This window comes from Rattus rattus, chromosome 2 (genome assembly GCF_011064425.1).
Source record: "Rattus rattus isolate New Zealand chromosome 2, Rrattus_CSIRO_v1, whole genome shotgun sequence".
Taxonomy (NCBI): Eukaryota; Metazoa; Chordata; class Mammalia; order Rodentia; family Muridae; genus Rattus; species Rattus rattus.
The window spans coordinates 101,272,725-101,294,826 of record NC_046155.1 but is presented as its reverse complement, the minus strand read 5'-3'; the positions used below and the strand labels follow the sequence as shown (position 1 = coordinate 101,294,826).

The 22,102-nt window shown below is 39.3% G+C and overlaps 1 protein-coding gene across 1 annotated transcript; it reads left to right on the top strand.

Annotated features, from left to right (window-relative positions):
* The first annotated feature begins 4,372 nt into the window (after window positions 1–4,372).
* Window positions 4,373–20,926, top strand: Riok2 (RIO kinase 2). Its single transcript, XM_032893144.1, has 10 exons — window positions 4,373–4,583; window positions 7,472–7,610; window positions 8,252–8,368; window positions 9,375–9,550; window positions 11,545–11,633; window positions 12,716–12,907; window positions 13,401–13,493; window positions 14,708–15,229; window positions 17,478–17,574; window positions 20,520–20,926. The coding sequence occupies exons 1-10, from the start codon at window positions 4,518–4,520 to the stop codon at window positions 20,682–20,684; spliced, it is 1,656 nt and encodes a 551-aa protein (XP_032749035.1). The 5' UTR covers window positions 4,373–4,517; the 3' UTR covers window positions 20,685–20,926.
* The last annotated feature ends 1,176 nt before the right edge of the window (window positions 20,927–22,102 follow it).

Below are 22,102 nucleotides of genomic sequence, written 5' to 3'. Positions count from 1 at the left end.
ACTTTATAGTCATTGCCTTTTACCCTCTCTTTTCTCTCTCTCTCTCTCTCTCTCTCTCTCTCTCTCTCTCTCTCTCTCTCTCTCTCTCTCTCTCTTCTGTCCTCTTCTACTGTTACAGGGCACCTGAAGAGAAAAAAATCCCAAGAGGCCTAAGTAAGCAGAATGGAGTCTTCATTAACCACCAGTCCCAGGCAGATTAAGAGGAAGCAACCCTGAGTTCCATTTGGTTTAAGTTTTTAAGGGTAAAAAAAACCACCATTGTAATGTATACAGATAACAAGCGTTGTTTGCAGAAGCTGTTTACAGTAGTGGAGAGGTAACAGCTACATGGTCAGGCAGGTAACCTTTAGCTCATATTGTATAGGACCAGTTTACCTTAGGAATTTAGGGCTAGTACAGAGTCCAGTTTTACCCAGGATAGTTTTAACACTTAATGTAACTTAATGTATTCACAGGAATATTTTCATGAGATGGCATAACCATATTTCCGTAGCCCACTACTCTACTCTCATGTCTTTTTTTTTTTTTCCAGAGCTGGGGACGGAACCCAGAGCCTTGCGGTTGCTAGGCAAGTGCTCTACCACTGAGCTAAATCCCCAACCCGACTCTCATGACTTTTTAAAACCCACATTCAGCATAGGTTATGTTTTTCTTCCTGAATCTGGCTTATTTTGTTAATGTGAGGGCCTCCAATTCCACTCATTTTCAAGCAAATGTCACCGTTTTATTCATCTTTGTGGGTTAATATATTCCATTGTGTATATAGCACATTTTTTTCTGTATCCATTGATCCATTGTAGAAATGTAAATCTGTCTGGCAAATTTGAAAAACAATATAGGGGTTCCCTAGAAAACTAAAAATAAAATGTGATATGAATCACAAGGGTAGAAAACTGACCAAAGCAGCCATGGCAGCAAAGTCCAAATGGCTTCCATTTATTCACAAGCTGAACAATCAGTTGTTTCAGTGACTTTACGAGAGGTGCAAACCATACCTCTTGTACCACCACTAATATCTGTAGAAATAGTGAGAAGTCTAAAAGTGGTCAACACCAAGCTATGCTTTGATGACCTCTAAAAGCTTTTATTTCGTACAGGCATATGTTATATTTGCTTCTATAAAACAAATCATCTCAACAAGAACTAAGAGTGACGGCCGCACATCACTTTAGGACAACCTTTGACTTCCTTGGCAAGCACACTCCAGGTTCAGAAATGAGTTAGGGGTATCAGGTGTAATAGTGACATAGGAAACCCCCTTCACTGTTTTAAAAAGCTGATTTCAACATGTTTGGTGTCCTTTGACTGTCTACAGCAGCTTAACCAAGCTGAACATTTGAGGAGAACCAACAATTGCATTCACTGAAGACTTATTTGAAAGGGAAAGCCATTTAAGTCATATGAACCATGAACCTGTCTCAGAAACAGTAGCTTCTGAAAACCAGCATGAAACATTCACATGTCAAAAATTATTGTGTGGTATTCACCAGAGAAGACTGCTTGGTCATGGGTTTAAGCCAATAGGAAGTCTTTATTAGCTGGCTGGCAACTACAGTGGGATTGAGATTCCAGTGCAGCCCTGAGCCTTTCTCAAAAACAATGTTCTGATTTGACACACTTTGGTTAACAAGAACAGTTAGCCAGAAGTGAAACTAAAAGAGCTAAAAAGCAATGAATAGTACATTTTGATATTTTCCCAGAACTATGGACTTTGATGGATTAGGCCTTTGTTTTAGTTTTGGCAAGTGGTATTGTCTACGGTATTGTCTACCTGTTGAGTTTTGTGGCCTGAATCGTACTTCCATCATGGAGTCAATTGTGCTAAGGTCTGGAGGCTTACTCAGGTCGGGAGCCTTGTTACAAAATTTTCTAAAGCATGTTAGAGTTCCAACAGATATTTCTAAGTATTTATAAACTTGTCTGTGGGGGAAACTATAATATTTGGACGTTTGCCATGGTGACTGCCTTTCATTAAATATAACTAGAACCCATTTTAGGAACTGAAAATGTAGAAAGTATTTTTGGACCAGTTGTATAAAATAGAAGCTGTTTCCTTTTCTTTCTTTCTTCCTTCCTTTCTTTTCTTTCTTTCTTTCTTTCTTTCTTTCTTTCTTTCTTTGGTTTTGGTTGGTTGGTTTTGGTTTTGGAGACAGGTTTTTTCAGGGTAGCCCTGGATGTCTTAGAACTGACTCTATAGACCAGGCTGGCCTGGAACTCAAGAGCTTGCTTGCCTTTGCCTCCCAAATTCTAGGATTAAAGGCACGTGTCACCACCGCCACCACCCAGTTTTCAAAGACAATTGTCTATGGCAGTTGCATAAGAACAAATAGATATGATTATAAACTGATTCAAAAGGATGATATAGTGTTAAATACACTGAATTCCAGGGTTGGGGATTTAGTTCAGTTGTAGAGCACTTGCCTAGCAAAGCGTAAAGGCCCTAGGTTCAGTCCCCAGCTCGAGAAAAAAAAAAAAAAAAAAAAAAAAAATACACTGAATTCCAGACTAAAAACGTTAGAACTTTAGACACAAGATCCTTACTTTATGAGAAGCAAAATGTGTATTATGAGCTTGACTACAGTGGCAAAGTCTGGGAAAAGGAAATTCAACATCCTGAGTCCTTGGCTTTTCTGTTACATCCAGTGTTTTTTTACATATCTCCTCCCCATAAGTTTAAGTTTTAGGACTTGGGATTGAGTTTCCCTGGGGCCTACCAAAAATCTGGTATCTGTATTTGATAAATGGTGAATGAATGAACAATAGGCTGTTTGAGCAGTTCTCAGCCTGTGGGTCCAGACCTTTTTGGTAAAACTGTATCTCCAAAAATATTTATTTACATTACAAATCATAATAGTAGCAAGATTACAGTTATGAAGTAGCAACAAAAATAACTCTATTGTTGGGGTCACCATAACATAAGAAATTGTATTAAAGGATCACAGCATTAGCATGGTCGAGAACCACTGGTTTAAGTGTGGTGAGAAAGGAAGACTGAATTTGAATCCTTTCCTCATAAATGACTTGATTACTAAGAAAATTTTATTTGAAAAAAAAAATATTGAAAAGATGGGAAATCTGGACTCTACTCCAATATTGCAGAACTTGGATCCAAATCCACTCAATTAGTCGTGGCTGATAGGAGACAGATGATCAAAGCTTCGTCAAACTTTTTTTTACATTTTTCTAATGTTAATGTAGAAAGAAAAATTCATTAATTGGAAAAGTCTTAATTAGTTAAGTCCTAATTAGATAAGCCTAGTATCCGGTAATTCAAGTATACAAGGCCGCAAAGGCAGGAGCATAGAGATGACAAAGGATTGCTCTTTTGTTCGATTTGATAATTTTAAGTACCAACTACTTTATCTGGAAAGACATCGGATACTACAGTCTGCTATCTGCCCTCTAGCTCCTTGGAACAACACTCAGCACCACTCTCCAAAGAAGGAAATGAATACATTGTTTCTTGGAAACCGGAAGTGGAGCAGGGAAGGAACCTGAGAGTATCTTAATCCCAATCCTTAATGTAGTTTGCATATAGTACCTCCCCCCCCCCGCAAAAAGTAATTACAATCTCCCAAGGATAAAGCAGATCATAACAGCGGACGCTAATATACAGAACCCAAGCTTAACCTAAGAGCACATCAGAAAAGATCTGCACCTTTAAGGACTGAAATATAAATAATTCGTGAAATGAGAAACACAGATACTGAATGTCATACGAGTCACATTGTTGCTACTAAGCTGCTGCTGTCGTGAAGGTATAAACAGTATAAACGTCTTTGTCCTGGGTACATTCTCTTGGTTACCAGTAGGTACGCATGGCGAAGAGCTGCAAGTTCAGTATGGAAAACGCCCATAAAGCCTTCCAAATGCTCCTAGGCCCCAGAAACATCCAGGCGCGCGCTTTCTTTGGAAGCGGACACTGGATATTTGGGTGAGCAGCTCCGCCTAACCAGTCCTAGGATCCACGTCTTAGGCCAGCGGGGCAACCCCTAGCCCGGTTGTCCTTCGCCAGACAAGCGTGGGGCAGCCGAGAGACCGTGCGTGGCGCTCTTTGGTCATCTTCCCAGTGACTTTGCTGGCCTGGGTTCTGGTTTGCACACTTTCTTCCCTGACTTTACGTTGCTGCACTAAACCTAGAGTTGGCAGGGAACTGATAAGCCACGCCCCTCTCGTGACGTAAGACAGTTGCATGCGGAAGCCCGGCCTTATTTCCGATCAGGTCCTAGCAGCTTTGAAAAGTAACGAGGTACATTATGTAATACATTTGCAACTTGCCAAATCAGTCGCATGTAAAGTGGTTATTTACAGGCTGAAAAATCACTTCTGCATGATTTTTAGCTACTAAGACAAGAAAATATAGCGTTTTTCAGTGCCACTGGAGCACGTGTTCTTATCTAGCGAGAAGCACCGTAAATACAGAGCGCGTGCGCGGGCAGGCGGCGGCGGAAGGCTTGCGAGATTACCCAGCGACTTTGCGTCCTCCCCGGGAGTGTCGGTGCTGGAGCTGCGCAAGCATGGGGAAGGTGAATGTGGCCAAGCTAAGGTACATGAGTCGCGATGACTTCAGAGTTCTGACTGCGGTAAGGAGTACACCTTTCTTGCTTATCCATTCGGTGACGTCCTCTTCCTGCTATTCTAAGGCCGCTGGGAGCTGAGTGAGGGCTCTGATCTGTGGATTGTTTGCCGAAGCTGGGGTCTCAGTAAAGGACACCAAGGTCTGATTTTCATGAAGTTTTAGTGGAAAAAGAACTATCTTTTCCTAAGCATGGTTCTTACTTTCTTCTTCTTTTGCTCCAGACGTGCTTGCATTGATCTTTGGCTTCCAAAGGGGATGGGGGTCGGGGGGGGGTTTAAATCCTCGAAGGAAGCCTGTTGGGCCCCCAGTAATAGATCCAGCCACATAATGTTGAAGAAAACACATTTGTCAGGTTTCACTGACAAATTTAGGCTGTTCAGCAGAGTGCAAAACAAAGGAGGATAAGGGATGCCTCTTCCTCCAGGAGCAATTCAATAAATATGTTAACAATGTAATTATACCGTGAAGGTAACAAAGGATAAAGGAATAGAAAGTATCCATGTGTTGGAAGGTGAGGGAAGAGTACTGAGTTTTATAGTGATGGAGACTGAATCCAAGAATCTTATCTTTGCTGTTAATCAAACTACAAAGTTTGTCCCCAATTCTGAACCAAGGAAATATTACCTACAGGAGAATAGGTGTCCTTGGAGAGAGTTGGAGGCACATGAGCAGAAACCCAAAGATGATAGGGAAAGTCTTCATAGAAAAGAAAAGTATGGTTGGTTCTAATGGTTGGGGACATACGTATAAACCCTTAAAACCATATAAACCCTTGCAGGCCTAGTAAACAATTTGTATGGAAGCCCATGACTGTTTTCATTAGAAAAACAACAAAATATGATTGTGTAGTTTTAGTATTGAGAGGCACAGAGATCGGACATATAGCTAAGGTTAGAATAAGTCTGTCTTTGTTTAGACGTTATTGGCTTTTAATAATAAGAAGGACTATGTTACATAATAGAATATGTTATCTGAGTTGCTTGGTTCGTGTATTATTTTAAGCCTTTGTAGCATAGTAACATTTCCAAATTAATCAACTGTAAGGTCCATATGAACTTTGGCATGTAATTCCTTTTTCCTATAGCTTAATTAACCTAGACTTTTTCCTTAAATACTATTTTTAAATAATGACTTTCCTTCTCAGCACATTCACTCATTTCTCAGCGTCTTGACAAAAATGGGGTCAACGGTGTTGGAGGATTGGGGAAGTGGGGACAGAACATAAAAATAAGTTATGAGTTAAAACTTTCTAGTGCTCAGTTATGGTGGGACACCAAAGTAAAAGATTTTTCTTCAAGAATTTCTAAGCTCCCTAAAGAATTACATAGTCAATGAACTTTACGTTTAGGACCCAGATGGATGCTGCCTACCAGTGCTGTCTTCCTTGCCCGCTCCCTCTGTCTGTGGACTTCTTTGCCTCTGTATCCATTGTCATTTTTTTTGACTTGTTGCACGTTTAGTGTAAACTCTCCCTCCCCCAGTTTTTCACATCCCCATCTCATTTATATTTTAATAACCCTTTTTCTTTGCTTTAAAATTTTGACTCTTCATTCCTTTTTTTTTTTTTTTTTTTTTTTTCCGGAGCTGGGGACCGAACCCCGGGCCTTGCGGTTGCCTAGCGCAAAGCCAAATCCCCAACCCCTCTTCATTCCTTTTACCCTCTCATATGTTGTTGTATGACTCTTCCACACTGCTTCCTAATTCAATGGAGAACAGTCTAGAAAGACCCTGACATGAACCTCAGCCCTCCACACAAGGAACATCTACCCCATATGAAGGAGCAGAACTCTTTAATCCCCTCCTCTTGTTACCACCGCCCTTACTGCTTACTGTTTTCACCACAGCTAGAGCACTGTGTTAATTCTCCAGTACATTCCTTCCAGTTTTTGTCCATTTTAGTTTTGTATATTTCTACTAGATTAATGTCCGAAATGTAACCTCTTACGTTTGTCTGTCTCCCACTCTCTGTCTCTCCTTTGTTTGTTTCTTTTCTGTAGCCCCGACTGTTCTGGAACTGAACTCTGTAGACCATGCTGGCCTTGAACTCAGAAATCTGCCTCCCTCAGCTCCAGAGTGCTGTGGTTAGAGGCACGTGCCACTCTACCTGTCTCTCTCTACATAACTCTTTTGCGAATGCTTCTTTAAGAGTTTCCCAGTTTTCTCAGTATAAAACACTTGCCCTTTTGTTTCTTAGGCAGAACTGTTTTCTGGCCTTAACTGCATGGGCTCTACCAGTCATCACGTCTTAATTGCTTCTATGTCATCTGTCCCTTGTGTTAGGTAGATACCATTTCTAAAATTCCTTCCAACAATACTTTGTGTCCTTTCCTTGTACTCATTCTCACATGTCTCTCCTTTCTTGAAAATGATCTCTCAGCTAGAATTCTTGTTCTGCCTTGAGCTGCTGCTTCTGATTCTCCAGGGATAAAAATTCTCCCCAGTAGTTACCAAAGTCCATGCCTATGTACTGTGCTTTCTCATTGATGCTTAATATCTGGAATATCTGTAGTTTTTGAAAACATGAGAGGCAATCACTATTAACTGTGTTTATCAAGAATGAATTTAACATGGTAGAGACAAGAATAACTGTCTTATAGAATTCTAGTCACATGCTGCCTTAACCTTTTTCTTTTGCCACAGGACATGTATTCAACAATAATCCCCTGAGATCATGCAGTGTAGTGACAGCATAGCTAGGCTAGTGTCCATTAGTACTTTGTGGCCTCCATTTGCTTAACAGTACATTTCTCAGAATCTCGGACTTTTAGGCTACACAGCTGTGACTTGAGATCTACTCAGTTGGGAGAGTTTTGAGAGGCTCATTTCCTAGCAAGATTCTAATAGACAAGACTCTGTGTTACTTACGCATCCTAATGATTCCTTTAATTTCAGGTTGAAATGGGCATGAAAAACCATGAGATTGTTCCCTGCAGTTTGGTTGCTTCTATAGCCAGCCTGAAACACGGTGGCTGTAATAAAATCTTAAGAGAATTGGTGAAGCATAAACTTATAGCATGGGAACGTACTAAAAGTAAGTATTTCATGTGACATCTGTCAGTCTTCAGCTAATCCGCTTTCTGTAGAGCTAGCCTTCAAAGGGCATGGCATACAGGTTGCCTGACTAGGCAGCCATGAACCTACACATTCTTCTGCCATTCAAATTGGTCAAACCAATCCCAGAGCCCACCCAAAGGACAGAGAAAGTGTCTAGAGTGCATTGCAGAAGAAATCAGATAGTTGTCCATTACCACCACCTTTGGAAAATTCAGCCTGTCACAGGACTCCAGAGGGTCACTTCTCAAACCATCTGTGATGAGGGTTGAAGGCTTGAAAACCTGTCACAGATCTTTTATAAATATAAGGTAAAGTAGTTACTGGGAAAAGTAAAGGCGGTAATGGGTATATACAAAAACAGGCATGAATTCATTGTCAGTTCAACGTAAAATATTTTGAGCTTAAATACTTCCTTTTAGTTTTTGCACATTATCTTGTCACAGACCCTCAAACAGTATCTATACATGAATCACATTATAACAGAGAAGAAACTGCAAACTTCCAAGTCTGGGTCATTCAGTTTCTCTAGCTAATACTTCCTGTCTTTAAATGCTTGCCTTGCGTGAATGTGTCCCGTTGCTACAGTACAACTAATGCCCTTACCTCATTTTTGTCTAGCTGTCCAGGGCTATCGGTTGACAAACGCTGGCTACGATTACCTAGCTTTGAAAACCCTGTCTTCCAGACAGGTAGTTGAGTCTGTTGGAAACCAGATAGGTGTCGGCAAAGAGTCAGGTACGTTCTAATAGTAAGAAATTGGTTAAATGGTAAAATGGTAAGCATTAATGTTGCAAAAATAGAAAGTACGATAAAATGAATGTTATTTTAAATCCACATTTCAGTTAATGTTTTGCTGATTAGATCCCATAGCTAAGACTATTTCTTATTTAATCTGAGAAATTTTCTGTGTAAATACAACTGCATTTGCATGTATTCAGGATTGTTTTTGTGTTCACATATGATTGTAACCAAGAGGGAAAGTGAGCATTACTCAGGGTTCTGTACTTTAATTTTTGTCTGCTCTTCACTCTTGCTGATACCTGTTTCAGAATTGTGCACTGTTTTCAGTGGGTACATACTCTTCAGTTGATTTTTACCAGTTTCCAAGCAGTAGTGATTTGAGTTTCATACATTCCTCATTGTGAGTAGTAATGGTAGTCCCTACCTTTAGATATATACATTAGAATCTAGTGCTTCAGTGTGGGAATTTTTGAGAAGCACAATTCATTCTACAATGGTAAAAATACATAAATTTTGATATTACCAAGTTTCAAAAATATTTACTGATTGATGATATATATTCTGTCAGTAAGGTATAACAGTCTGTTTTTAATACAAATATAATGAAAATTTCTTAAAATACTTAAGAGTGTGTTCTAAATGTCAGCATTACAAATAACTTTGATAGTTGGCAAACTGCTTATTAAGGAGATTTATTTATACGGTTATGTTCTGACATTCTAACCTATTGGTCATCAAATAGAAGGTATTAAATTAGCCTCTCTTGGACTGAGGATGTAATGTATTTGAAAGCAGGGGCACCTATTGGTGAAGTACCTCTCTGCCTTTTTTGTACAGTTACACGAGAACACACTCTGGGTGGTCATTAGGATAGGAAGCGAACTGCCGAAGACTGTCAGTAGGAAAGACACTGGATACAGATGAAAGCAGAGGAAGGTAGAACCATTCCACCAGTTGTAACAAAAGTATCCTAACGATGCCTTTACCATTTTTGCTCTAGATATTTACATTGTTGCAAATGAAGAAGGGCAGCAGTTTGCACTGAAGCTGCACAGACTGGGGAGAACCTCCTTTCGAAATCTGAAAAACAAGCGTGATTACCATAAGCACAGACATAATGTTTCTTGGATTTATTTATCTCGTCTCTCTGCCATGAAGGAATTTGCCTATATGAAGGTACTTTTTAATGATTTTACATTTCTCAAAAAAAAAAAAAAAAAAGAAAGAAAGAAAGAAAAACGTAGCTCATTTTAGTCAAACTTATAAAAATCCCAATGACAACTATCTATCTGACCCCAGACATACACAGTCCCTGGGATCAACTCTTTTGATTATGCTCTTTTCCCAGCAGCTTCCTCTTAAAACCGTTGTTTTTTGTAATGCAAATTTCAGGTGTGGCTCTGAATGCCCTTTTTATTGAAAATGGTATCTGGAAATCTTGTTTCACAACTAAATTGAAGAAAAGAACATAGTTATGGCTAGTGGCGTTTGTTAAGATCTACTTCCCTGTGTTAGAATTCATTACTTTAGTGTTTGCTTTTATATTTGTGTGTATGTGTAGACAACTTGCGGGACTCACTTGTTTCCTTCCACTGAGCATCTCCGGGATGGGATACCCACTAGGCCATCATGACAACTTAGGCTTTAGTTTGATTGAATACTTTATTTAATCTGGCCCTTGAGTTGTTAATAGTGTTAGGAGAATCCCTTAAAGCAGCATAAATAAGCAATTCTTATGTTACACTGCTTTCTTTTATACTGTAAGTTAGCACCTTGTAAGAAATCGTTAGATATTCCCTCCAAACTGTAGTGGGTGCTTTTTATGCATCAGTGTTTTCCAAGAGGAAAAAGAGTAAGATAAAGATTAAGGTGTGACTTGAGAGTTACACTGTAACATAAATTCTAGACCAGTAGTTCTCAGCCTTCCTAATCCTGCAACTCTTTGATACAGTCCTTCATGGTTTGGTGACCACCAACCATTAAATTATTTTTATTGCTACTTTATAACTTCATAGTAATTGTGCTACTGTAAATATAAATATCTGTTTTTCAATGACTTTGGCAACCCCTGTTTAAGGGCCATTTGCACCCCACAGGCTAAAAAACACTGTTGGAGACAGCCATTTATAATTTTTAAGATTATATTATGCTGTTTTGCTGCCAAGACATTTTGATGCGCAACTCTTTAAAAATAAAATAAAATAAAATTTTCTGGAAGTAGAGTGTTTGTCAGTTCCTATCCACAGAAGGTGGTGGCTGGCAGAAAGCTTTTAAAATTAAGTACTGCGCTAATGCAAGGTAAAGGAACAGATAGCAAAGGGCTAGCCAGTTTAGACCGCTTCAAGTTGTGAAAGATAGCAGACACAGAGAACAGTTTAGATATTAAGGTTAAAGTAAAGAAGAAGATAGAATGAAGTGAATGAGAGTTGAGTGAATTCATAAATGGATATGATTGGACTTTAAGGAAAGGATTTTGCAGAAGACCAAGTATTGACCAAGACATGAATGGATGTGAGCTCTGTGTGTGTGTAGGTGGTATTGAAGTGACTGTCCTGGCTATACTTTTGATACTAATTCAATTGTACTACATAGTTTAATTAAAGAGAGTTTTGCAAACTGATCACCAAAAATACAAAGGTGGTTCAGATTGAAATAAAATATCTACATCCACTGTAGATACTTTTAAATTAAGCATTGGTATAAATAGCATCTGGTCTGATATTGGCCCTTCCGGCTTAGACTGTATCCACTTGTCACTTATGTATATCATACGGTGCATTCTGAGGAGCAGCATCAGTGATTTACAGACTAAAATGCCTGACCTTCGAGATAACTTACTTCTTATGCCAGGAAACATAAATCTATTACAATATTGTAAGCACATATCCACAGATCAATAGAAAGGAAATATCCTAAAGAACTATACAATTTTTTACATGTGTGTTTATGACTTAATGTACATAATACATAGTAATTGTATGTTTTAAGAGGGAAAGTTAATTCAAAGAAACTTGTATTGTTTTTATGTATAGCTAGTTCTTACTGTAACTAAACCATGTATTAAATACCCTAAGGTAGACTAAATTTTCTAAAGCCTTACTTAAGGAAGATACATGCTTTTGTTCTTTTAACAACATGATTTTATTGGCTTCTCATGTTTTTCTGTTTAGGCATTACATGAGCGGAAATTCCCAGTTCCAAAGCCAGTTGACTACAATCGCCATGCAGTGATCATGGAGCTTATCAATGGCTACCCCCTGTGAGTACCCATTGAGTATTATCAATGGCCACCCCCTGTGAGTACCCATTAAGCTTAAAAGCAGAGGTCCCAGTAGAATTTAAGGCTCGTGGTTTTTAAGTAAAGTATGCTAATGGCATGTTGCTTCTTAGAGGTTAAAAATTTCTAAAGAGGTATAAAAAGCAAATTGGAAACCCAGTTCCATCCAGTTTGTAATCTGTGCCATTTGTTCATTGATTTGTTCAGTATTTATGAAGAATCTGTTGCATACCAAACACCTCAGTGAATAAGACAGAGCTCCCCCTGCCCTCAGACTAAACAGTAATATCTAGTGTATCAGTAAGTGCAATAGTCCAGGTAAAGGAAGGGTATTGATCTGTGGGTGCTCATGGCCATGGAACAAACCAGTGTTTAGAGCAGAGTGATTTAGGTGGACTGGGGCAGGAGGAAGGGGAGCTGTGGACAGTAAGAGCTGAGAAGTAATGAGGGAAGATATGTCAGGAAAACTAGAGCCGTCCAGGCAAGAGATAGTAATAGCTCTGATCTCAGAGACAGCCAGAGAAATGAGGAAGGTGCCCAGACTCTCGGCTGTGTTCTCCAGGCAGCAACATAGTTACATGGGTTGCATTTGGACGTTAAAGAAGTGGGAAATCGGTCATAGTGAGGCCTTTGGCTTCAGTGATATACGATAAGGACAGAAAATCTGAAAGGCCTGGCCCCTGATAATTCAGAAAAGAAAGAAATTTCAAGAAGAGGAAAGACTTTAACTGACTAGAAATGGAAATGAATAAGAATTTAGCAGCATAGAAAAAATAAGTCTTGACTATTTTGTTCAAACGGGGTGGAAGGAAGTCTATTAAATTAAAAATGGATCATTGAAAGTAGAAGGAGTGAAATTAGGAAATGGAGTAATTAGTGTAAATAGAGGTGAGCTGTAAGGAAGATGTGAGAAAGGACGTGATAGTGGGAAGCAGACAGGATTGGAACAGGGTATGTGACCTTTTAGTAGTTGGAACTTGTACCTGTGCTGAGAATGAGGAGGAAGCTGGCAAGATCGGGAATGGAAATGATGACCGTGTACACATGCCTGTTGGTGCTCTCAGGTGTCAGATACATCATGTGGAAGACCCTGCAGCAGTGTATGACGAAGCTATGGAACTGATAGTCAAACTGGGAAACCATGGGCTGATTCATGGAGATTTCAATGAATTCAACCTCATGTTGGACAAAGATGACCACATCACCATGATTGATTTTCCACAGATGGTTTCCACTTCCCACCCGAACGCTGAATGGTATATGCTAAGACTGATTTGAGTTTTGGATGAGTTTGGATATCATAGAATCACTTTTTATTTATAATTTTCCAGTTTTCTGTTTGGATCAGTAAATGGTTTTAATCATGGAGATTTGTTATTCAATTAAGGGATATTTAAATACTAGAATTTACCCTGTAAGAAAATCTTGAAAAAATCTTTAAAAGAAAAAATATACTTAGATCCAATTTTAAACCCAATCATCACACTAGTCCTGTGCGTGGTGGAACGGACTGTCCACCTATCTTATGTATACATAAACTACAATGTAGATATCACTAAAAGAATTTGGCCATACCACTCAAATCAAGCTTTCTTAGCCAGAGAGTCTTTTATTCAAACAGGACCTCAAGAAGAAGTTTGGGTTTTAAGACCAAAGCTTGTTCAGAGGCGGAAAGAGTATGTGTCCTGTATAGAAGTAGGTAAATGAGCCCTAAATAGAAAACAATTTATTGGGTGTTTTACTTTACAGGTATTTTGACAGAGATGTTAAATGCATTCGAGAGTTCTTCCTGAAACGTTTTAACTATGAAAGTGAGCTCTACCCAACCTTCAGTGACATCAGGTCTGTATTCAGCACTGCTTATCATGATAGAGCCCCTCCAATAGATTATTTGCTTAATTCTAAAGTGAGTGTCCAGACAATGTGTGTGTGATTATTCTGTCTGTATATACGGTGCGTGCCAGAAGAGGGCATCAGATCCCATAGTAAATGGTTGTGAGGCACCAGGTAGTTGCTGGGAATCAAACTGAGGACTTTTGGAAGAGCATCCAGCGCTCTTAACCATTGCGCTGTCTCTCCAGACTCTACAGTTGTAGTTTTGGATGTTGAATTTACCTTCTTATTTTGAATGTTGTATCAAATGTTCATACCTATTTTTAAGAAATCAAGGGTCAAATCTTAATGAAATTGATGATTTTTTGTTTTTGTTTTTAAGTTTTGTGCTTTATTATGTGTATTTCTGTGTCTTAATTAGGGTTTCAGTTGTGGTGATGAAACACCATGACCAAAAGCAGCTTAGGGAGGAAGGGTTTGTTCGACTCACAGATTACAGACTCATCCAGGGAAGCTGAGGCAGGAACTCAGGGCAGTACCTGGAGGCAGGAACTGGAGGGAAAGCCATGGAGGAGTGCTGTGTCTTGTTCAGTTTCATTTCTTAAGCCTTCCAGAAGGTGCCACTACCCTCAGTGAACTGGCCTCTACCATGTTGGTCATGAATCAAGAAAATGCCCACAGACTGACTTACCAGCCAGCGTGGTCATTTTCTCCAGTGAGGCTCCTTCCCGTGGGAGTCTAGCCTGTGCTGAGTTGACAGACACTGACTAGCTCACTGCATAAGTGCAGAGAAGCGCAAGTGCCAGCGGAGGCCGGAAGGGTTAGTCCAGAGTAGGTGGTCGGAACGAGCCCCTTCCACCAGGACAGTAGCTGTGCTAAGCCGCGTCTACAGCCTGATGTGGTTCTTTTATTCATATTATTTATATTTCTTGAGCTAATCTTTCTCTATTGGCTTTATATGCTTTTAAGATATTCTCTGTTTTGAGTTTTATTGCTGCATATTTTAAACAACAATCTTTAGCTCTTTTTTGAAAGTTAATTTACTATTAATTGTGTTTTTATTTTATTTAAATTTCATATTTGCATAGTTGAGTAATTTAAATCGCGTGTTTAAAATTAAAATATGGAAGACCGACTGAACTCTTCACATTTATTAGAGTGGTGCTATTCCTCTCGGATATCTTTTTTATGTGTTATTTAATACTGATTCCTTCGCTCCCTAGGAGAGAGGATTCTCTCGATGTTGAGGTCTCTGCCAGTGGTTACACGAAGGAAATGCAGGCAGATGATGAACTGCTACATCCAGTAGGTCCAGATGATAAAATTACTGAAACAGAAGAGGAATCCGACTTGTCACTCTCTGATGAAGAAATGTTAGAAAGAGCCAAAGTTCGGAAGTCAGAATTGGAAAATGAACCAAACCCAGCGGATGAGTCAGGTGTCCCCTGTTGCTTCTCATCTGCAGACAGCAAACAGACGAAGGAAGACGGCTTACCTGAGGGGAGTGCTGATGTGTCCAGTTTTGAAGTAACTAAGTTACATCAAGCTGTAGAAGAGGTGGGAAGGCAGGTTCCTACCCACAAGTCTGTTGCTGAGGTTTCTGAGGAGAGCACTAGAACTGAAGATGATCCCAGGCATGATGGCCAGCCGGTTCAGAGCAGCCCTGCTGGCTGTGCAGAGGGGGAGGATGAACTCCCCGATCTCATCGCCCTGTCATCGTTGAACAAGGAGTTCAGGCCTTTCAGGTATAGTTTTGTTTGCTTTTACCATTAATCTTGAGATCTTTGATTCTGTGAAAGGGGATATATTTAAAAAAAAAAAATACTGTGACATAATCGTGTCATCCATCATCGTGTGCAAAAATGAAAGTTAACTTTATCATATTAAAACAAATTTGTCTTTTTTCAATTAAACTAATTTCCACTACTCTATTGACTAAATTTCACGGACTTCTACCTTAAACTAAGCCTCACTGAATTAATGTACATCTCTTAATAAGTAGGTCTGGTTTTAGACAGGGTAAATAGTTCTGTTTCATTGATGAGTTTAATGTATAAATTATGCAGAGGGTGTGAGCATGTGAGACATGCGGTAAATGTTATTGCTGTGCTGACTTTCTACAGAGCATGTTTCCCGGAGCTTGGGGACTTCCAGCATTTTGTTTGTTTTTTCACGCGCACTTAAATCCACATAATAGTATTATGTTTTAAGTTTGTTTTTTGTCTTGAAAGTGTTAAGCTCATATTAGCAAACATCCTAAAACCTAATTTCTAGACTTGGGATAGTTTATGCAGAGGCAGGCAATAGTTTATTGCAGTGGTGATTTCATTTATGTCGAAACATTATTGACAAAACTAGATCAACAGAGTATTGTTACGCATTTTCCAGTGCCTGTTCAGAGGGGCACATCGCTTACTGCTTTAGAATTACTTTATTAAACTTTAAGTATATAATGGCTTAACTAATTTTTAAGAAAACAAAAACTTTGTGTCCTTGTATCATGATCCCAACTGATACTTTTCAAAACTTTGAAAAACACTTTTAAAAAATTTTATGGGGCTGGGGATTTAGCTCAGTGGTAGAGCGCTTACCTAGGAAGCGCAAGGCCCTGGGTTCGGTCCCCAGCTCCGAAAAAAAGAACCAAAAAAAAAAAAAAAAAATTTTACATCACCTGAGATCTTAGCATTACCAAAAAGGGAATGCTCTGTCTACGCTCTTAGAAGCCACTAAAAAGAGAAGCCAAGAGCCCCGCTCTCTGTCTGTTCTGCTGTCTTCTGCCATATCACTGCAGATGTTTGTATGACTCAGATAGGCCTTCTTTATCGTTGTTTTTTCCATACTGGAAGTGATTTTGTTCCTCTGGGTTCCTGTCCTATTCCGAGTGCACTGTGGAACCCATGGCAAGTAAGAAGCTGTATTAGCCTCTCTCTCCATAGCCACCATTTCCTCAACTATCTCCAGTACCTGTTTCCTCCACCTTGTGTTCCTGCTACCACTAAGTTTTCCAGTGTTCACTGGACCAAATTTACAGTGTTGCTGATAACAATGTCCACATCCCATAGCTTCCTCTTCCGTAGTCGTCATAACCAATTCCGTGGTCCCTGCTCTGGTTACCATATCCAATCCAGTTCACTTCATTTTCATAACCAGGGCCAGCTCCAGAGTTACCACCTCCAGATCTTCCTCCACACCAGTTAAATCTGTGCGTCTTAAGAACACCTTTATCTTCGCAGTCACTTGCTACCAAGCCTGACCCAAGTGTGATTCCCAGGACCCACATGGTGGAAGGCAAAAACTGCCTCTTACAAATTGTTGTCTGATCTCCACATGCATGCTGTGGCATGTGCCATCTACACAGAAAGATAAATAAATGTAATTTTAAAAAATAGATATTTCAGAAAAATACTGGCTATTAAAAGTTAATGTTTTCTGGGTTCATGTACATGTTTATATTAAAATATTGAGCACTTTAAAGTATAGACTTGTCCATGATGATAGTATTTATTCTGACTCAGTGCAGTTTCTGAGAACTGTCTCTGCTGGCCATGGTGGTATATACTGGAAATCCTTGCACTAGTGTTGAGGGCTAGAGGCCTGAAGTAGGAGGTTCAGCCTTGGATACAAAGGAGTCTCACAAAGAGAATGAGAATATTGTATCTGTATTCTGTCTGCTTTTGTTTAGAATGTGGCAAAATGATATGAAGAGTGTGAGAAAGAGATTTTTATAATTTAGTGAAAAACAAATGAATTGTAAGGAAATGGATACATTTCAGTTACAAAACATTCTATTTGGAAAGTTTGATGGCAACATTGTGTCAGAACATTCTATGCATGTTAAAATACAGTGGACTGAGTTACAGGTACCTGCACTCACACTTTCATAAATATAATTCTGAGGCATTTCTTCTCAAGCTTCACTGCAGAAAAATACACATTAATCTTTCGTTATAAAAATTAACAAGATAAATTGTTTTTTAAATTTTATCTTTCTAGAGATGAAGACAGTGTGAGTAGCGTTACTCAGCATAGAACAAGAACCTTGAGTGTTACTTCTACCGGCAGTGTCCTGAGCTGCTCCACAATCCCTCCAGTAAGTACCACACGTGCCAGAGCGGCGGACAGAACATGACCCTGGTACTGTGAGGACTTGAGGTCATTGAGATACTTGGATCTCATATGTTAACCTTATAAAAATATAAGCGTGTAGAAGTTTAGTAAGAGACAAGAGGGTTCACCTGGAATAAACAAAGCTTCCAGGGACAAGGCAGATATAAATTAGTTTGAATTTTAGGGATAAAATGTTAATTATTTTGCATCCAGATGGGATTTTTGTAGTTCCCCATGTGATTCAGTCTTTGTTTTTAACAAAGAAGGTTATATGACTTTGCACAAAGGTAGCAATATGTCTGAAGTGTAGAGGCATTCCACCCTCACTGCTTACATTTGGGAAATAGGTGATTTTAAATGTCTGCTATGAGGGTTTCGTTGGTTCCTTGGGCATTTAGCATTTGAATCCAAACAGTGTACAAGAGGGATTTTTCTAGACAGGACACGCTGTGGAGATCACCACACCCCACGAAGCAGACACCTCTCTGTGACCTCTCTCTAACTCCATGCATATTTGGGTCACGATGATTGGTCTCATTCATATCTGACATTTGGAAAGAGCGGGGATTTACAAGTAATTATTTCTCTCAGGAATCAAGCAAATCTGTTGGGTTTGCTTCCTTTCCTGATTCTTTGGCAGTCAACAGAAGCCACTGTGTAAGTTTACAACCCGCCCACCTGCCTCACTTCAGGATTGTGCAGTGTTTTGAAGACTACTGTTTAATTGTGCTTCCTAAAATTATTTTCTGTCTATCATTAAGAAAATAAACTTGGCAGTAGCCGTGCAACAAATTAGTAATTTATCAAATTTAATACATTAAAGCCAATTTTGTTGTGTTCATTTCTTCTGTGTAAGTAAATTGTGTTGTTAAAGCTAATTTTTAGAGATAATTTCCTCATAGTGAACAAAGAAGGAAATGGTTGAGAAGAAATGAGACGGTGAAATGGCTGTATACAAGAGAGGAATAACTTCATTTTTCTAAGCTTATAGAAATTCAGATGTTATTACGGGATGTTCGGATGTTTTGGATAAACTGAAATCTAACATTAAATGAGAGTGTGTCCCCAGTGCACATAAAAAGCCAGGCGTAGTGGATATGTCTGTAACTCCGCACAGACAGATGGAGGCCAGAGAGTTCCTGGAGCTTGCTAAGCTCCTAGTTCAGTGAGAGCACAAGATGGGGAGTGGTAGAGGAAGGCTACATAACTGACCTGGCTTCAGTACCCATAAGTACACATGTGTTAGGGGTTGGGGATTTAGCTCAGTGGTAGAGCGCTTGCCTAGGAAGCGAGGCCCTGGGTTGGTCCCCAGCTCCGGAAAAAAAAAAAAAAAAAAAAAAGTACACATGTGTTAACACACCTGTACACACAAGGGTGCGTGCGTGCATGCACAACAGAATAACATGAAAAATAGTTAATAGTTTATATTACAGTTCTGGGGCTTTTCAGAAACATTTAGGATTTGCCAGACCAATAATGGTGGAATTCTCAAAACGTAATTGTATTCACGTTCTCTTTCTAAGGATTGGATAATTTACTTGTCTTTCTAAACATAAAATTAAAACCTGAGAAGCGTGTATTATATTAAAAGATAGTCTTCATTATAGATCTCTCGCACTTCATAATAACCTTTTTGCTTTTATACTCTGTTCTTCCTGGGATTTATTGGCCCTCTTTCTTTGATTTTACAGTATAAAAACAAAATCCGAATCAGGTTCTAACTTGTGCCCTCTGTGTGTGGCTGTGCTTATTTAAATAGGTGCTGGGCTCCTCGGGCTCTTTCCACTTAACCAGGCAGGGGTTGATCTTAAAAGTGTGTTGTGGTTTTAGTCTTCAAGGATTTGTCCCGAGCTTTGTGAATTGTAGTGCATGAGCCTGTCCCTAAGGGGGAATCAGACCTTCAGCCTAACTCCATGAACAAAGATTTCTGTGCAGGCAAGGCTGGCCTTGAACTTTTTTTTTTTTTTTCTTTCTTTTTTTTTTTTTGGAGCTGGGAACTGAACCCAGGGCCTTGCGCTTGCTAGGAAAGCACTCTACCACTGAGCTAAATCCCCAAACCCGGCCTTGAACTTTTTTAATTGGAAATAATTTTTCCCACAGTACATTCTGATCTCAGTTTCCCTTCACCCCTGATCCTTCCTAGCTCTCCTCCTTTGTGCTCTCTTGCTTTTCTATCTATTGGCTATTAAGCTATATATAAACTCTTAACAAGTCAGTCAGTTATAAATTTTCTTCTTGAAAACATGTAACAGAATTAAATAATTAATTGTTGCCTTTTAATAAATATACATGTGGCTAGATCAATGGGAGAATATTTTTATGAGACATTGTTCTGTATCTCTAGAAAACCCTGTGAAGACTTCCCATGAGTGACTGCTGCTCTCAGTCCTCTTTTCTATCCAGAGCACCACAAACAAGGTGCTGTTACGTAATTCCAGCCTTTGGAAAGGAAGGCGGAGCTAGAAAATCCAGGTTATCTGACTACATTCCAGTTTAAGGCCAGCCTGGGCACCCAGACTACATGAGAGTTTACCTTAAAAATTGAATGGATGGATGGATGGATGGACAGACGAATGGACAAGCAAACAAGTAATCAATTACAAAACCATGTTTTTTACTAAGAAAGAAGAAAAAGATTTCATCTTGGTTTTCCCCCTCAGTGTTCATGATGGTCACTAGGTGGCACTGTGGTGGTTGGTAATTTAAACTGACCGCTTTTGCTGTATAATCTGTATTTCTGCAAGGAATGCAGCCATAACAGTTTCTCCTGGTTTATCTACTAGTTCTTATGGTGGTGTTAGGATCTTAAAAATTCATCTTCAGCATGTAAATTTGAAAGATACCAGGGTTGTAAATCTTTGTTTTAATGATTTCTCTGCTCCTTCTCAAGATGGTTCTCAGTGACACTAACTTACAAACTCTTTTCAGGAACTGGTGAAGCAGAAGGTGAAGCGTCAGCTGACGAGGCAGCAGAAGGCAGCTGCCAGACGCCGGCTGCAGAAAGGAGAAGCCAATATATTTACCAAGCAGCGGAGGGAAAACATGCAGAATATCAAATCGAGTTTGGAAGCAGACAGCTTTTGGGGAGACTAATAAATTTCTGATCTGTATATTTTTTTTAGATATTGTAATTCTATTTTTAGCTAGTATATTGGTCTTTTTTAGACCAAAGCCAGTATTTATGGAAATTATGGAAATAAACCCTCTTTAGACGCAATGGCTTCCAAAGACTAATTAATAGTAATTCCGCTAAGCACTCTGATAACTGATTTAAATCTAAAATAAGTTGTGTTAAAAAAAACTTCATTAGCAGTAATTATAAAACATTGACATCATTTTTATTTCATTGTGATGTTCGAGCTCTGCCTTAATCACGTTGGTGACTTGCCTCAGTCCTGGCTTCACGTGTAATAAGTAGTTCTCTCTCCCCTTCTGCACACATCACAGTTGGCGTTTACTGCATTGGTGAGTTGGTTTTAGGATTACGTGAGGCGATACAGTTATTTGGCTGTTGGAATGAACCTTCCGTTTCCTTAGACTTCTGTGGCCGAGATAAAGCAGTAAGGGGTAGTTACGCAGCCTCATGCCGTTGCTGCTCTCATTGGCTGTGTGCTCCTGGGGAAAGAAGTTTTAGAGAGTCCTACCAGGGTTTTTACACTTGTCAGCTTTCCCCGGGTTTGAGCAGAAGTGTGGCTAAGGGAGGTGGGAGAGAGAGAGAATGAAGAGTGTATGGATGACTCTAGAATGGGTTCCTACCTCAGTGTTAACAAGTATCTAGTACAGGAAAGAAAATAACACTGTCATGCTTCATTCATGCACATTGTGATTCAGTAAGATGGAGATGAGGGGTAGTCCAGGCACCCGAGGTCACTCCTTCAGCTTCCCGAGCAAACCTCTAGTAGCAGAGCCTCCATCGAGAAATGACCGCCAGGTGGCAGTGTTTGCCAACAGTGGCGTGATTAACAACCAGATTCCATTTTACCTAAGCGAAATTAATTCTTCTGGCTATTTGTAACTGATGATTATCTAAGTTCATTTAAACGTTTGGATATATGAATATATAGGCTACAGTTTCTCTGAAAATTAGGCTGGTTTTGGAAGAGTTGATATAGCCCTACTTTAAAATGTAGTTGTTTCTTTAAGCTCAGATTCTCATTTTTTATACTCTGCTGAAAGTGTTTTTATAACGTGAACTAATGCTGAAGACAGTTTAATAAGGCCCCAGAATGTTTATTTTGTAATATATTTTCTTATATCTGAAGTATTGAAAAGCAAATTGGGAATAGAAGTGTATGACCTCATTTTTCTTGGCTTTACTTCACAACCCATACATAAGAAGCTCGATTCTATTTGATAAAATTAGAAGACAGATTTACATGGTCCTTACCCTTAACGGCCTAAGATTTCAAGTGACCTGCTGAACAAATTCAAATCAGAAACAGGATTCAACCTAATCAGACAGAGTTCTTAGTAGCTACTAAAGCTTTAGTACTAAGTGATAGGGAATTTGA